Genomic DNA, 17,951 nt, shown 5'->3' on the forward strand with positions numbered 1-17,951 from the left:
TTACTCTTTTAAGTCTAATTAGTTGTTTCACTCCATAAAGAATTTTATTATAGTCTTCCATAAATCCGAAAATATGTTTTAGGGGAACGTTAAAAGAAAACTTTTTAAAGTTAGATCTTAAAGTCATAGAATCGTTTTCTTTATTATCATCATAAGCCATATCAGGGAGCCAACACATACTTAAACCTTCTATAGCTGATTGAGCTGGAGAATATTTAAGCATTCCCATCATCGTAGTGGTTTGTCCAGGATTATTAATATTTTCTACTTCTTGTCCATTTAGATAATAGGAGATATTACTAAATAGATACATCATAGAATTATTAATTAGAGCTACGTTGTTTTTATCAGTATCAGTAAAGTCTCCATCTTTCTTAGCAAGTTCCCCTTCAAAGTATAGATAAGCTTCAGAAGGAAGAGTGATAAGATCCTGCTGTTGAATAACGATATCAATATTGCCCGCATTATTTAGATTATTATTAGAATCAACTGGGAAGAATTCAAAATATTCAAACTCTCTAATACTACCATCTTCAAATAAAGTTCTATCGTTAATATTAAATATTTCTTTAGAATTTATCTCTGCCATTTTATATAGGATAATTATTTGATAAATTTTATTGATGTTCCTTTAAAAATATTTTCTACTTTCTTCATAGGAAGTGGTTTATCATTAGAAGTAGAGGTGGAAGAAGAAGGTGTTGTTTTATTAGTTCCTTTATCTCCAATAGAATTAATAATTCTTTCTGTTCCTTTAGTAGCAGCTGTTTTAATAGCAGCCTCTGCTGCAGAGGAAGCTAGTTTCTTTGATGTTTCTGAAAAGATAGCAGAAATTATAGAATCCATTATCCCTTAACCTTTCTTCTTCTTTCTTTCTTTTTTGATCAGCATTTTATAAAGAAAAAAATTGTTTAGTTAATTTTATAAATTTATCTTTACTTAGTTTATTTGTTTCATATAAATATTTTAGAATATCTGATATTTCATTTATGACTCCTGTATTCCCAGCTTTATTAGAAGCTAATAGAAGTTTTAATCTTTTTAATAAATAATCAGGATCTTTAATAATACCATCTCCTTCATATTCTTCAATAATAGGAATTCCTCTTTCTATTTGATTTAACTCTTCTAATTCTTTATCAAAATCTATATATTGAATTTTTTCTTCTTTAATTTGTTTATATATCTTATAATCTTTACTACTAAATCCTCCACTACCTTTTCCTCCATCAAAGAAATTTAAAGAGGTTGCTAAATCAAAGTAAATATTTTTATCTTCTTCTGAAAGATTATAATAATTTATATTTTTATCTCTGGAGACTAATTTATATAGATTTTCATTCATAGGAAAAATTTTATCTTGAATAACTATATTATCTCCTAAAAATTTAATAGGAGTATTTCTTAAATAAACTTGATCATCGATTAATCTTAAGAATGGATTTAAATTATCTACTTTACTTTTAGCTAAATATTTAGCTCCTATAGGTCCTGGTGAAATTGATAAGATATTAGCTGCTTTTGGTTTTAACTCTTTTAATGCTTTTCTATTCTCTTCTCCTTCTTTCTTTAAAGCATTTATTATTGGTTGTTGTTGTTTTTCTAGTTCTAGCTGAGAATAGAAATTTGCAGTTTTATCGTTAATAGAATCGTTTAATAATTTCTTTTTCAATCTTATATTTTCGCTTATTATATGATCCATTTTTAAAGTAAATAATTTATCAAAGAAATAAAATCTTTTAATGTCTTAGGTTTAGAATTAATTATAAAGACGCATAGGTGACCGCATATAACACTGTTATCTGGTTGAACGATCATATTAGAATAATAGATACCTTTATAAGTTTTATCTTTTTTAAAATAATTAATCATCTCTATTGGTGGAACTAAACCAAAAGAATCAAAATATAATATTAAGTTTCCTTTCTTTATCCAACAAGTCCAGTGGGTTCCATTGTTATCTGAAGTATCTAAATTTAATACTCCTGATTCTATTTTACTTGGGGTATCTAATTCATCTCTCATAAAACATCCTTTAAAGTTAGGATCTTTAATCATATTGATTATATCTAAGTTTGATAAACTTTTATAGAATATTGGATTCATTTTATATATCTAAAATAAAGCCCCTAGAAGGGGAGAGATTTTAAAAAATCAAATAATCCATCTCCTTTCTTAAGATATAAACCTTCTCCATTATAAAACCCATCTCTAGTTAGATTATGTTTTCCCCTATAAGGTTTTAGAATTAGTCCTTCTCCATGGGATTCTATTTGACAAACACATCCACCTTTTTTAAGATATAGACCGTTACCTAATAGTTTAGATACTCCAGTTGATACACCTCCAGTTAAAGCTCCAATTCCTAATGCTGGTAAAACTTTACTAGCTACCATTGGTAAAGCTCTACTACCTAAAGCTGCAAGTGCTCCTAAGAAACCCCCGTGTTTAATATTGAATTCTTGTTGTGTTTTTGAGATGTTTAGTTTAACACCCTTTTTATTATCAATAGCTTTTTTAATTTTATTTAGTTGAGTATTAGTAAGGTAAACCTCATCGTTTCCTTCAGTCATTAAATCTTCATAAGTAAAGACAAGAGATATCTTATCAGTAGAGTTTTGAATCTTTTTCTTTTGATGATCTGATACGTTAATCTTGATTCCAGTATAAGCCATTTTTAAAGGAACAATTTTAAGCTTCTCTCAAATGAAATCTCAAATCCACCAATTCATTTTGATTATTAATTAGATTTCCATCTTGATCAATTATTCTAATTTTTATATTTGAAATTGGATTAGTGAAAACTGGTAGATATATAGGATTATTTATATTATTAATAATTTTATAACCGAAACCTACATTAGGAAAGAAAGAATAGATAATAGGTTTTTTAGAACCATTAACAGTTGAACCTTCTATTATATCTACTTCTATATTAATTGAATTTATTTTTGTTATTTGAACATTGTTCTCCGAAATATTTTCATCATCATGTAATCTATTATTATTAAACCCTAGAATACTTTTTAAATCATCGTTCATCTCAACCCAATAAATAGGAGCTTTTATTTTTATAATAGATTTTGCTGTTTGATTATTTGGTTCTAGTAGGAATACATCTTCTTCTAATCCTATAGATGTTAGTTTATTAACTATATAATTATTAATATCAGATATTTCATAAGCTCCCGTAGGAATATTAATTTCTAAAGTTTTAGTTGTGTTATTATCATTTAGATCTACATATCTAATATCTATTTTAGAATTAGTTAAATTAGGAATAGTATTATAAGTGGAAATATAATGAAGAGCTAATTCTAATGGATAATTATAATACATTGAAGGATTAAATCTTAGATTATATTCAGATCCTTTAAAAGAAACGTTAATTAATTGACTAGATTTTGATTGAATTTTTACTTCCATTTCATTAGTTAAAATTTAGATAGTTGTAGTTCTTCTTGATAAAAAGATCCTAATACTTCTTCTCCGCTTAAATCTTTAATTTTATATGTAGTTGGAATAGTAGGCAAAACAGTAACTATTTTAAATATCTCTTTAGTCCAATTAGTTGTATATCCCTTTTCAAATTTATTTTTATATTTAACTATTCTAACCCTATCGTTAATATTAAATTTACTTTCAGTTGGTGAATGCTCTTCTTTAAATACTTTATTATATATTTCTTCTTCGTTTGTTTTTTTACTTCCTTCTATTGGTGACATATTAATAGTTGAGTGATGAGAATTATTATATTCGTTTAATAAATTGTCTAAAACATTATAATATTTATTTGAGTTAGTTGCGGTGAAATGCTTATAGATTTTATTTTTCATTGTTTTAATCCATCTTTCTACTACTGTTGATTTCTCTTCATTTTGAGTAGAATATAAAATTATATTATTTTTATTTAATAATTGTTTAAATGATTTATTATAAAACTCCTTACCCGAATCACTCCAAATCTTATTAGGTTTTCTACCTTTATTTAATATAGATTCAAATGCTTTAGTTACTTCTATTCCTGTTTTATTTTTTAATGGAACTATCCAGCCGTATTTACTAAATATATCTATAACCATTAATAGATATTTAATATGTTTATTTTCTTTTGAGAATTGTTGCATATCAGCTAAATCAATAGCCCAAGTATCATCTATATAATAAACTACTACCTTTCTCTTAGGAAATTTCTTTCTTATTGGTTTATGTAGTTCAAGGCTAATTGTCAATCATTCACTCCTAATCCTAAAGTATGTTTAGCACCAATTAGATTGATTATTAATCTTCTATCTAACCATTCTTTAAAACCTTTAGTTTTGGCAGTTTTTAATTCTTTTAGCATGGATCGATCGCAATCTTTTCTATCTTCGTTATCTCTATAGCATATATCATGTCTCATTGATATTTCGTCTAATTCATTTATAGGAATTGAATGAGGTAAAGGCTTATCATTTGAATCTAGTCTTTTGTCTAGTTTAGTTCCGGGACCTGCGAAATTGTATCCTGGTAAGTGCATTTCAAAAGGTAAATCAGTCCAACCACTCCCTTTTATAAATCGATTTTTCTTTGAAGAGCAGATAACGCATTCACCTTTCAATCTGTTATCTACCCTTTGAATGTTTTTAGTTTTGGTTCGTTGACGGCATTTCAGGCAATATATCTCTTCCATTTTATTAGATATTATATCTGCTTGGATTCAATTTGACAACGCGTAAACAAATGCTTGGATTCAATTTGGTAACGAGTAAACAAATGCTTAGTTTCAATTTGGCAACGAGTAAACAAATGCTTGGTTTCAATTTGGTAACGGATAAACATTTTAAAATCTTAACAGCTCCGAAGATCTTCCGAGCTGTAAAAATAATAATTATTTAATACCTTCAACCTCCTGAGGACTTTATCACCGCTTCTCTATTATTTTACTTTTATACTTTTATCATTGTCTTAGTATCTCCCTACTGGTAACTTTTTAACTACTTTTTAAAATTCTAATAAATTGTTTACTACCTTAAAGCCCTTGAAGACTTTATCGCCGCTTCTCCATTATTTTTTTTTTTTTTTTACTAACCTCAAACATACACTTAAGTTTTTCGGAACTGTACCTCTTTACCTCTTTACCTCTTTACCTCCTGAAGACTTTATCGCCGCTTCACTACTTTTTTATATTTTTTTATTTTTACTTTCTTACACCCTGAGGTACCCTACTTGAGTAAGTAAGTAAGTTTAAATATTTTTAAAAATTCATACAATATATAAAGGGGTAGAGATATATATAGGTGACGTGAACGACTGAGGAGCGAAGCGACGAAGGAGTGGTCCAGCACACTTTTGGAAATTTCATCGAAATGAAGGAGGACTGAAAGGACGAATGAATTTCGATGAAATTTCCAAAAGTGTGCTGGACACGTCACCTATATATATCTCTATAGGACATATCCTGAGAATATCCAAGCAACAGCCTCCGTGTTGAACTAATAATATAGACAAAGTAAAGCAAGAGGAAAAGAGAAAGATCAAGAGAAACATGGAAAAGTTAAAAAAGGAAAAAGACAAAATAGGGTTTGCATTCTGGAGAGAGGCTTTTACTGCCTCAGCCGACAGAACAGCCTGGAGAAGATAGTATGCTCATGGTCCTATTCTCCATGAGGAGAGATGGGAATAGATAGTTCGAAGATGACGTCACTCAGGCCTTTGTTATTGTTTTTGCCATCCGCGTTTGTGAGTTGTTCTCACTAAACTGTATTAACCAGATTATAAAAGTTCATGGTTACACAGAGTTTGTGTGTTGGTCCGTTATACTTCCGGATGGCAATGTTGTGAACTCCTTGGCCAAGCGCATTCTATCTATAGTCAAAGTTACAGCCTATATAGCTCTATCAAACTTTGATAAACAACTGTCACAAATAACTTTTTCCAAACATTTGTATTGTAACCTGAGAATTATTTTGTTATTTGTTTAAATAGCTCACGCGAATAAATGGTATAACATTGTAAATACTTCATTCAATTGGATACATATTATGCTCACATTAAGCTTATAGCGTAGGGCTTCTTTCTTTTGGGGAAGGCGTTTTCTTGTGTCAGCAAGCAGGTGACTCCTTCTCAACTCCAGTTGTGGAGAGACTTGTAGAAAATACAGAAGTGCCTGTTGTGGCTTAGAAATAATATATTTTGTAATTGAAAGTTGAATCTAGACAATACTTAGTTATATATATATATATATATATATATATATATAATATATATATATATATATATATATATATATATATATATATATATATATATATATATATTCTTGATTAAGATATTTGCGATAATGATTGTTTGACAATAACCAAGACAAAGCTGATGACGATAATAATGATGCCGATAATGTTATTGTTGTTATTGTTCTTGTTGTTGTTGTTGTTGTTGATGATGATGATGATGATGATGATGATGATGATGATGATGATGATGAAGATGGCGATGAAGATGATGATGATGATGATGATGATGATGATGATGATGATGATGATGATGATGATGATGATGATAACGATGATGATGACGTTGATGATGATGATGATTGTGATTATGAAGATGAAAATGATGTTGGTGACCAGCAAGATTAGTATGATAGATTTAATAACGATGACAATAATAATGATTGTGGGAATTTGTGATCTATATTCTCTCAGGTATAAATCAGTTCCTGGCTATTGGTGGTGATGGAAATTGAAAGGATGTTAGTACACAGAGGATGCATATCAGCAGACTTATAATACATGAAAAAAATTGAGCTTTTATATAGCGCAATATCCACTAAATGTGCTCAAAGCACTTTACAAGGGGTCCCTGACCAACAGCAACACGTAACATGTAGAACGAATCATGACGCCTATTAGGCGATATTACAATTTTTTGGGTGACAGAGACAACGCTGTCAACGGCCAGGTACTCATTTTACACCTGAGTACGATGAGAGGATGTGAGTAAAGAGACTTTTCCAAGGACTCAACTATGCGCCGAGCGTGGCTCGAACCCACATGACCACATAGCCGCACAAATGAAAATATGGTTCCGTATGACCGACTTAGGGAATGAATAAAGCCTAGCAAAGCGGATTGGATAGTTTAATGTTCATATTATTTATTCATGTTTTATTTATTTTGCCTGAACGTTTAAAGGACGCAGGCATGTCGAAAACGTATGAGCAGTATGAGAATATCGAATACGACTCGTATAGATTTACCTTCATCAAGAATTCGCACTGGGATCTCAGCAGTGTCAATTTGGCCACTGAGTTGTACAAAAATGGATGCTTGCAGAATCTGAACTGTAATGAAAATCGGAAGACAATCGTTGGCATCACACAGAGTTGTCATTTATTACAAAAAAATGATGATGATGACGACGACGACGATGATGATGATGATGATGATGATGATGATGATGATTGTAATATTATTTTTATTATTATTATTATTATTATTATTATTATTATTATTATTATTATTATTATTATTATTATTATTATTATTATTATTATATTATTATTATTATTATTATTATATTATTCTTATTCTTCTTCTTATTATTATATTATTAATAATAATAGTAATGATGATTACAATAATAATGTTAATGATGAGGATGCTGGTGATAATAATAATAATACTGATAATAATGATGATAATAATAATAATTATTGTTTTTGTGTTTGATTGAAAAAAAAAAAAATTATTTGTGTGTTGGTTGGGTGTGACGATTTGGGGAAATTCCTGAAATCGCCGGAAAAGAGTTTGTGCGGCTATGTGGTCTAGTGGTATGACACTCGCTTTCGGTTCGGAAGGTCCTGGGTTTGAACCTCGCTCGGCGCATAGTTGAGTCTTTGGAGAAGGCTCTTTACTCACATTCTCTCACCGGTGTAAAATGAGTACCTGGCCGTTAATGGCGTTGTCTCTGTCCGAAAAAATTGTAATATCGCCTAACAGGTTAGGCTTCATGTTAAACGTTGCTGTTGACCAGGGACCCCTTGTAAAGCACTTTGAGCACATTAAGTGGATATTGTGCTAGATAAAAACTCAATTTTTAAACGAATCGGATATATGTACATACTTCAGACTGAGTTCCATTCATGTCATTAACTCTTAATTGAAAATCTCCAGGAATGTTAATGAGGTCTACCAGATCTTCAATGTAGAACTTCTCATGGGATATCGGTTTACTTCTGCACTTGTTTATCTGGAAAAGATGTGATAGGAAGAAGGGAACAAAAGTGTGATGTCAAAATACTGGTTCCAATGTCCTTTTAAGTGTGAAACCAGTCTCCTAGTCCTGAGGACCGGACACATACCCTGTGCAATTGATCCTCTGATTGATTTTAGAGTGATGGCATCTTATTATCTAACCAAAATAAATGCTGGTCGTCAATAAAAATAATCCACCCTGTGATCATAAGAATCTGCCTATATATCCTGCTACTCAAATATTTAAGCCACCTTATGATTCAATTTGTAACACATTCGTTGTTACTTAATCCTCCATGGGACTGGTTTACACACTTCCAAAAAGTTTTAACCGGAAGAGTGGAAGGTGTGACGTCACAACTTCTGCTTCCCGTGTGATATTTTAGAAATAAACACGCCTCGCTCAGTAAGGGGACTGTTATATTATGTCTATCCCAAATGTTGGAGATGTAAAGGAAAATTCTAAATGTTTTTGCCTGAAAGTTTTCGATTCATCTGTATTTTTTTCAAGTATACTAGGGGAATGCTTTTGTTATCGAAAATGTTCCTTATTTGTGTCTTACACAGTGAACACTGTTATGGGGGACATCTCATGCTATACAAACAATATTTCAAAGGCTTGATGACTTAGGCCCCAACCACACTAGAACAGTACTGGCCTTGAACAGTCCTGTCTCAAATCCGTAAGAGATGTAGTACAGTAAAATGAAACGCACCTGTCGGGACATGACAGGTGCTAGTGCGATAGGTGCCTTACACGAGTGAACAAAACTTATAAAAAACAGTAAGCCACACTTAGATACTCGTACCATATTGGGAGTTCCTTGCAATCATTACTTAGTTACTGATCAAGGGACTGAAGCATGTAACAAACGCATTCACTCATTACTCTTATTTTCAACTTTTATCCTGAATAAAATCAAATATTATGTGTTTTCTTTTTGGGCCATTTTTTATATTTCTTCTTCTTCTTCTTCTTCTTCTTCTTCTTCTTCTTCTTCTTCTTCTTCTTCTTCTTCTTCTTCTTTTTCTTCTTCTTCTTCTTCTTCTTCTTCTTCTTCTTCTTCTTCTTCTTCTTCTTCTTCTTCTTCTTCTTCTTCTTCTTCTTCTTCTTCTTCTTCTTCTTCTTCGTTTTCCTCAAATTGTCTTCATGTTTGAATGTCTAGTTGGTGAAGAAACGCCGTTGTTTTCCTCAGCTCTGTCAGGGGCCCATACAGTTTGGTCTGCAGAGTAGTTGTGGTACCAGGCCAAAAATCCTTTCTTTCTGTTGCATACTTTGGACATGTCTGGAGTACATGGTGGGCATCTTCTTCTCCTTCACCACAATCACACATGCCTGTTTCTCCTATTTTGAAAATCTTGTACATGAAGTATTTCAGGAGGTTGTGTCCTGATCGCAGTCTAAATATTGTGACTTGGTCTTTTCTATTTAATAGTTTGATCGGGCCACTTTTTGTTAAAGTTAGGGTGCGTCTTGTACCAATCGGCTTCAAAATGACAATTAGTTGACGTTTGTGAGGCTTAAACTCAAAAAATTGTTTGTTACCTGGACGTTAATTTGATGCTCAGAAACTAAAGTGTGCTATTTACTATGTGTAATGGTAACCCAATAATGTTTGGCTTTAATATGCGCATACTTAAAGGTAGAGTACAATTGGTTAAATAACTATAACAACAAGAGACATTCGTGTCAAGAAGAAAACTATTTAGATTTTACGTGAAGCCTTACGGTTTTATAATTGGCCGTTCCGTGTTAAGTATTATGTTCTTATCAAAACACATTACATACAAGTTTGCATATTTGGAACGAAATTGACGTCATTCAGCTCTTTGTTAGTGTTTCTAGACAGCCATTTTAATGATTACTTCTCGCTAAATTCGATCAATCAGACTATAAACGTTTAAGATTACATACAGTTGTGTGTGCTGTTACGTTATATACGACTGGTAAATGGTGTGAGTATTTTACCTAAATGCATAGCATAAATAATACAGCCAAATAAAAACCCAATACGTTTACCTCATTCAGCATATCCATCATTTTGATACATGATATCACTTTGGATAGGATCTCATGGCGCTAAAATGAAACAAAAAGAATGAAAAAAATATTTTATGACTTCTCTCTCTCTCTCTCTCTCTCTCTCTCTCCCTCTCTCTCTCTCTCTCTCTCTCTCTCTCTCTCCCTGTCCCTGTCTCTTCTTTTGTTGAACTCTCAATCCGGTATAGTATTTGGGTGACTCGAACGCATATTATATATTTAATTCTTGATGTAGTCCTTCAGAGCCATTAGGCCCATGAAGTCGGAGTAAATTCCAGCTTCTATGCTGAATCGGACACTAACAATTGCTTGCTATCCATTGAATAGGACGCTAGTCAATCCCAAAGTACTTTCTGCCAGATCTAATAGGCCCAGCTACCAAATCACTGCTGGGTAGATTGGGGTAGGAGCAGGGTCTGAAAAAAATATCTCGACTTCACCCAGGTTCCATCTCCCTTTGCGCGTAAAGCGAGCGCTCTACCAATTGAGCTATCGGGACCCCCCTTTAGACCAATGCTATTCTGGTGTAATTTTGACAACAGATGTTGAATTTATAGTATAATACAATGTGGGTAAAGTTAATTTTTGTCTTTTGAGGAGAATGAATTTCGTTTTTTAAAGTGCCGAAAAAAACCTAAAATATTAAACTTCTAAAATTGTTTAAATTTCTGATCATTCTACCGTTAAAAGTCCCCAGCACCTGGTTCACCCCAATATTACACTTTTTTGAGGTGCTGGATCTCATGTTAATAATAATAATAATAATAATAATAATAATAATAATAATAATAATAATAATAATAATAATAATAATAATAATAATAATAATAATAGATCTTTATTGTCCATAAATATGGCAATTTGTCATTTAGTTACAATTGTTATAACGTTAAACGATAACTGTAACATTGAACAGATATTTCACTCCTACTTATTTTCTCTCTCTCTCTCTCTCTCTCTCTCTCTCTCTCTCTCTCTCTCTCTCTCTCTCTCTCTCTCTCTCTCTCTCTCTCTCTCTCTCTCTCTCTCTCTCTCTAAATCAATTTCTTCCTATCAGGCGATTTCTTTCTTTCCAACTGTCCTGGATTATAAATATGTGAGGTCACTAAACTTGTCTAGTTCCATCAATAGGGAACAAAAATGTGATGTAAAAAAGATGGTTCCAATCTCATTGGAAATGTAATACCACTCTTCCGGAGGACTGGGTGTCTTGTGTAATTGATCTTCTGATTTCAGAGTGACCATAGTTTCTAGTCTAAATATATACTGGTCGTCAATAAAGATCACCCCGCTCTTTTATGCTCCCGTAATCTTAAGAATCTGCCTATACATCCTGCTACTAAAATAGTTATGCACCTTATGATTCAATATATATCTATTCATTATAAGTCCTCAAAAGACTATTGACACACACACTTCCAATGAATTTGGAACCGGAAGAGTAGAAGGTGTGGCTGCATGACTTCTCTGTCCTATTTCTCGAGCATTATTGTCAGAGAACACAGATGTGATAAAATAAAACGCTTACCTTGGATTGTACTTGGACTTTCTCCCTTTTCAATCTGTTTAGAAACATGCTCACACATCTCTTGAAAAACTGAGGGTTGGGTATCATGATAGTAAAGTTTTAAGTACTAATAGTCTTTAAAAATTATGTAGATTATGTTTTAGTACTTAGGATAATTCAAATAGCAACAAATTTAAATTAATATAAATGGAACAGTGTTATTATCGTGAATCAAGATACATGAAAACAATGGGCGAGGAATGATGAAAAATGTAATTAATGATTTCTGTTAATTCGTAAAATAAATATTTTAAAGTATTAATCTAATTCGACTATTTTGGGGGAAAAAACACACAAAAATACTTACCGAGACATATCTCTTGAAAAAGTGTTTTGAAATAGTCTTCAGCCACTTTCCTGAGAAGATGTAGTTATGACATAAACATTAAACAAAGCCATATGTGAACAATTATATTAAAATAATAATGAGTGATTAAATTTTTAATCTATTCTAATCTTAGTCATATTGAATATGAGAATAAAAGAATTGACGTTTAAGTTGAATCATTAACTGATTTTGAGCCCTCCAGAGTAAATTATCTGGACCATTAGATTACTTACAGTATTATAAAGATCAAAGATAATGTACATCAGCGTTGTTTTCCCTGTCTTGTGTTATAGTCATCATCAATTGCATTTATCTTTAATTTTGGTTTCCCACACAGTTGTACACAAGATTAAAACATAGACTGAACCTCACAAAATTAAAACTGTAATGGTTACCTAATATCACTATTGAATCATCTGGGAGACTCATGATTAGTTTGGACAAAGAAACGACAATGTCCTCACAGTAAATGGAATTTTCTGGTGTATACAGGCAACATGGCAAAAGGAGGAAAAGGCGTAAGCAGTCATTGATGGGTGGTTGATTTTGTGGTAGACTCTTCAAGAGTTTTCCCAAAGCCTGAAAAACAACATAATTGGCGAATTATTAATGACTTTAAATGTTAAGATTCATTTTCGGATTTGGGGATACTCAAGAGCAAAAAAATAATTAAATCATAAGAATTTAGGTTTTGGTATTTTGCTATGAGAATACGACTGTCCATATCCCAGCAAGACTTTTTTAAGAAATGCTTACCTGCTCAGAAATTTTGTAGTAAGACGCTTTTCTGACTTCTCTGAAGAAAGTATCTGCTTGTTCCAGGTCAAATCCATGGATTGAGGAGTCAGTTGTCGTTTGGTGACTGTTTTTGTTGAACAAAAGATTTATATATAGATTCATTCAGATCTTAACAAGAAAATTATCTAAATCGGTCATTTATATCATTTTAACATTGTTTTCTTCTTTAATTTTCTGGTAGCTTATGGGCTGAATCGTTTGTTGCCACAGTATGAGTACACGTCAAAAGCAATACAGAGATCTTCAATTTATTTGAAATAAATAATTACTTTTTTTTTCTAATTACAAAAAAAAAAAAAAAAAAACATAAAAAAAATTAACATCATGGTAGTATCATAATAACAAATGTTTCTGATTATAATTTCTATATCATTTGTACTTATAATAAGAAACAGTAGCTAATTAAATTAGAAGTTTAAGTTTAATTTGTAAAATTTTAATTGAAATAAATGATTTAATTAAAGAGAATGAGTTTTGTTTCCAATATTAATAACAAACGCATTTTCCTTACTTGAATTATTATTGATTCAAGTCTGATTCTCTTCACCGAGTTCATTCCCACTTCAGACCAGATTGACGCATTGCGTCAGATATTTTATCTCAGGGGAAAAACAGTTTTAGAATTGTTCTCTCTTTTTATTTAACGAGCAGGTCCAAAGCTATCTTCTGGAAACTCATCCCCATAATATATTCCTTTTTCCCTCAAAATATATTTAAATTATCTTAGCATTAAGTGTGGCTATGTGGTTTTGTGGTATGACACTCGCTTTCGGATCGGAAGGTCCTGGGTTCGAGTCTCGTGCTTGGCGCATAGTTGAGTCCTTGGAAAAGGCTCTTTACTCACATTCTCTCACCGTACCCAGGTGTAAAATGAGTACCGTTAACAGCGCTGTCTTAGTCCGAAAAATTGTAATATCGCCTAACGGGCGGAATGTTCTGTCCTACATTAAATGTTGCTGTTGACCAGGGACCCCTTGTAAAGAGCTTTGAGCATAGTTAGTGGATATTGCCCTATATAAAGCTCAATTATTATTATTATTATTAATCAATTTTTCGTTGAACGTTCTATACTCCAGCGTACACCCATTCCTTGTATTTACTTTTAATACACGATCTAACTTACACCCCTTGATGTTCATGTTACAGTTACAGTACGATATCAGTACCACTTTAACCCTCTCCTTATCAACCATAGAAAAATCGTCACATTTGTTACGATGCAACCAACAATTTTATCATTCTGATTTCTTTTGCATATCACAAAATTTAAAGAATTTTTTTTGTCTAGCTATAAACACTTGACACCCGTATTATAGAGCTCATTTTGCGGAACAATGTTGAAACCTATGAAAATGGCTGGTAAGGAGAGAGTTAAAAAATTGAGCTTTAAAATTGATATTTTATAAGCGCAATATCCACTAAACGTGCTCAAAGTGCTTTACAAGGGTTCCCCGGTCAACATCAACACTTAACATGTAGGACGGGACATGATGCCTGTTAGGCGATATTATAATTTTTTCGGACAAAGGCAACGCTGTTTACGGCCAGGTACTCTTTTTTCACCTGAGTACGGTGAGAGAATAAATGTGAGTAAAGAGTCTTTTCCATGGACTCAACTATGCGCCGAGCGAGGCTCGAACCCAGGACCTTCCGATCCGAAAGCGAGTGTCATACCACAAGACCACATAGTCGCAATTTCTTGTTTGCGTATTTGTTTGGTTGGCTAATTATTGTTGTTGTTACCTGTTTTTTTCATGTTGCAATTCTAAGCGAATTCATCTGATTATTCATAAAACAGGCCTACCAACCCGTATAAAGTTTTGCATTGCAATAACAATAAATGTTGACCATACCATTATACTCTTATATGAGGAAATGCATAAGGAAAGAAAGAAAAATGAATACATGCAATTGGCAAAAATAATGGCATCAGCCTTTGCAATAATTCAATCTTTCTGTATTTTAAATAATTCAAGACAAATGCATCATTGGTCAAGTTTACGGCGTGAGCAATGATGCATTGGTCTTGAATTATTTAATGATTTTAATTCCCCCCTGCCATGTTGTTTGTTTTTGTTTTACGGCGCTTGCAACACATTTAGGTTATATCAGCGCCAGTAAAAAAGAAGAAAATGGGATAGTAAAAAGTTCTAGAATTACAATTAAAGCATCCAAGAGAAAGTAAGACAAAGGGGAACTGGGAACAAATAGGGATCAGATGTAGAATCCAAGAGCACACCATCAATGTACTTAGTTTGAGATCACCTATAAGTCTCATCCGGGCACAAGAACAAAATCCAACAAAGAGGAACACACTCAAATGCTTACATTATACATTAAAAATAACAAATAGAATAATACATAACAGAGAGATGATTTACAAGGAAAAAAAATATCTCCCAAAACAATAACTATGCATTTGACTGTTTCCCTCCCAGCCAGGACTCCGACCAGGGCCAGGAAAATGACCAAGCAATCTCATTCCCAGACAAAGACAGAAAGTATGTTGGAAAACAGATATAAGGGGATAGAAGACACAGTGTGTACCTCCCTGCCCGCTATGGGAGGTCAGGATCCCCACCCAGCCCCCTGCCATCTACAAAGCTGACATATCCCTAATTTATGATATCAATTCGTAATTTAAATATCTACTGCTTTTTAAAAATAAAAAGTTGAGCTCTTTTAAAGAAAATATTTTATAAAAATGGGTCCAAATAATATTGAAAAAAGTGAGCATTTATATAGTGCAATATCCACGAAACGCTTTACAAGAGGTTCCAGGCCAACAGTAACACTTAACAAGTAGGTCGAGACATGATGTCTGTTCGGCGATATTACATTTTTTTCCCGCCAGAGACAACGCTGTTAACGGCCAAGTACTTATTTTAAACCTTAGTATGGTGAGAGAATGTGAGTAAAGAGCCTTTTCCAAGGACTCACTAATGGAGAGGGACTCGAACCTAGGACCTTCCGATCCTAAGGTTCATATCATTAGACCTACACCCACACAAAATGAAGTCACTTGATGGTTGTTGGTTTCAAGTCTGGATAATATACAAACATCAGAGTAACACTCACTTCAATACAAATGATCCATTGACACAGTGAGCTCGGGAAAGCGTTCTGTTCAACATGTCTGTGATTCTGGCAAAAATACAATACAATATAACTTCTGTACTTACTGATATTGAAATTCCAATATTGTTTCCAATAATCTAACCATCTAGTAGTATGGCAATAAAGAAAGCTTTCATTTAAGAGGCTCTGACTTCTAATAAGAAGAAGAAGAAGGAGGAGGAGAAGGAGGAGGAGGAGGAGGAGGAGGAGGAGGAGGAGGAGGTGGAGAGAGGAGAAATAAAATGAAGAAGAAGATGATGAAGAAGAAGAGAGATGAAGAAGAAGAAGAAAAGAAGAAGAAGAAGAAGAAGAAGAAGAAGAAGAAGAAGAAGAAGAAGAAGAAGAAGAAGAAGAAAGAAGAAGAAGAAGAAGAAGAAGAAGAAGAAAGAAGAAGAAGAAGAAGAAGAAGAAGAAAGAAGAAGAAGAGAAGAGAGAAGAAGAAGAGAAGAAGAAGAAGAAGAAGAAGAAGAAGAAGAAGAAGAAGAAGAAGAAGAAGAAGAAGAAGAAGAAGAAGAGGAAGAAGAAGAAGAAGAAGAAGAAGAAGAATTTTGGTGTTAGCCAGACTCTGAACTTAGCTCCACGCTCACTCTTTTAGTCATATCGTTACATTGCTGAACCATTTACAGGTATTCTGTCTATTCACACATGTATTCTCAGTTTCATTGACAAGTTTAAGCTGTTGATTTCAAAAACTTACAAGAACAGTTCTTTTGATAATGGTCAATATATTATGTCTGTCTTTACGCTGAGCGTTGACTTTGGTTATATCGGGTTTTTTAAAACTTTAATTTAAATTTATGCTTGCATATAAAAATATTCATGTATTTTCTAGAGAATATGGGCTATTAAAGAGGAGTGGAGAGAGAGAGAGAGAGAGAGAGAGAGAGAGAGAGAGAGAGAGAGAGAGAGAGAGAGAGAGAGAGGGGGAGAAAAGACAGACAGACAGACAGACAGACAGGAAGAGGGAGAGAGAGAGACAGATGAGTTGGGATTAACAGATAGATCTATTAAAAGATTTACTCTTGATCGGTTTTCATCCTTTCTTTAATGGCATCCAACACCAAATCCAAAGTCAAAAGCCGATTGTCTAGATTGTTTTCATCAACCTTTAGAATATTCAGTAAAAGTTCATTTACGTTATTAATATTTACATATTTATATCATTATATATTATATCTTATATATATGTATATATATACATATATATTCGTATATATATTTACATATATATATAAATTATATGTATTTATATTATATATATATATATATATATATATATATATATATATATATATATATATATATATATTCTCTTGTACATATCTTAAGTTGTTCAAAAAGAAAGTTGTCTTCTTATATCTATTTTATATCAATCAAGAGCTATTTGTGACGCATCGTGTCAATCTGGTATTATCGTGGAAGAAAATTGAATCTTTTGTTAATTGAGAATTTGTATAGAGCAATTTCCACTAAATGTGTTCAAAGCGCTTTACAAGAGATTCCTAATCAATAGCAATACTTAACATATAAGATGAGACATAACATTTTATTCTTTTTTCCGACGAGGATATTGCTGTTAACGACCAGGTACCCATTTTATACCTGGTTACGGTGAGAGAATGTAAGTAAAGAGTCTTTTCCAAGTACTCGTTTGTGTGCCGCTCAGAGCGGGACTCGAACCCAGGACCTTCGGATCCGAAGGTGAGTGCCATAGCACAAGATCACATAACCACACGCCTTGAGTATGGAGTCAAATTGATTAGGAACATGGAATTAAAATTGTAGAATGTTACGAAATAAAAATAAATCTTCTCGATGAAGACATCTCCCGAAAGGTCCCAGGTTTGAGAGCGTTTGACACTG

General features: G+C 32.5%; 1 protein-coding gene across 1 annotated transcript in view; it reads right to left on the bottom strand.

Annotated features, from left to right (window-relative positions):
* Positions 1-17,951, bottom strand: part of LOC144972705 (putative E3 ubiquitin-protein ligase HERC4) — a gene marked incomplete in the record, with an annotated part of 65,378 nt that overhangs the window by 28,652 nt on the left and 18,775 nt on the right. Inside the window, 10 exon segments of the mRNA XM_078914248.1 lie at positions 6,032-6,157; positions 7,241-7,324; positions 8,107-8,232; positions 10,258-10,317; positions 11,807-11,875; positions 12,153-12,202; positions 12,569-12,752; positions 12,930-13,035; positions 16,050-16,115; positions 17,109-17,194. Coding sequence (XP_078770374.1) covers positions 6,032-6,157; positions 7,241-7,324; positions 8,107-8,232; positions 10,258-10,317; positions 11,807-11,875; positions 12,153-12,202; positions 12,569-12,752; positions 12,930-13,035; positions 16,050-16,115; positions 17,109-17,194 — 957 coding nt within the window.

The sequence above is a fragment of the Berghia stephanieae genome, chromosome 5, assembly GCF_034508935.2.
Source record: "Berghia stephanieae isolate SIO BIC M18660-M18661 chromosome 5, UCSD_Bste_1.3, whole genome shotgun sequence".
Classification (NCBI taxonomy): Eukaryota; Metazoa; Mollusca; class Gastropoda; order Nudibranchia; family Aeolidiidae; genus Berghia; species Berghia stephanieae.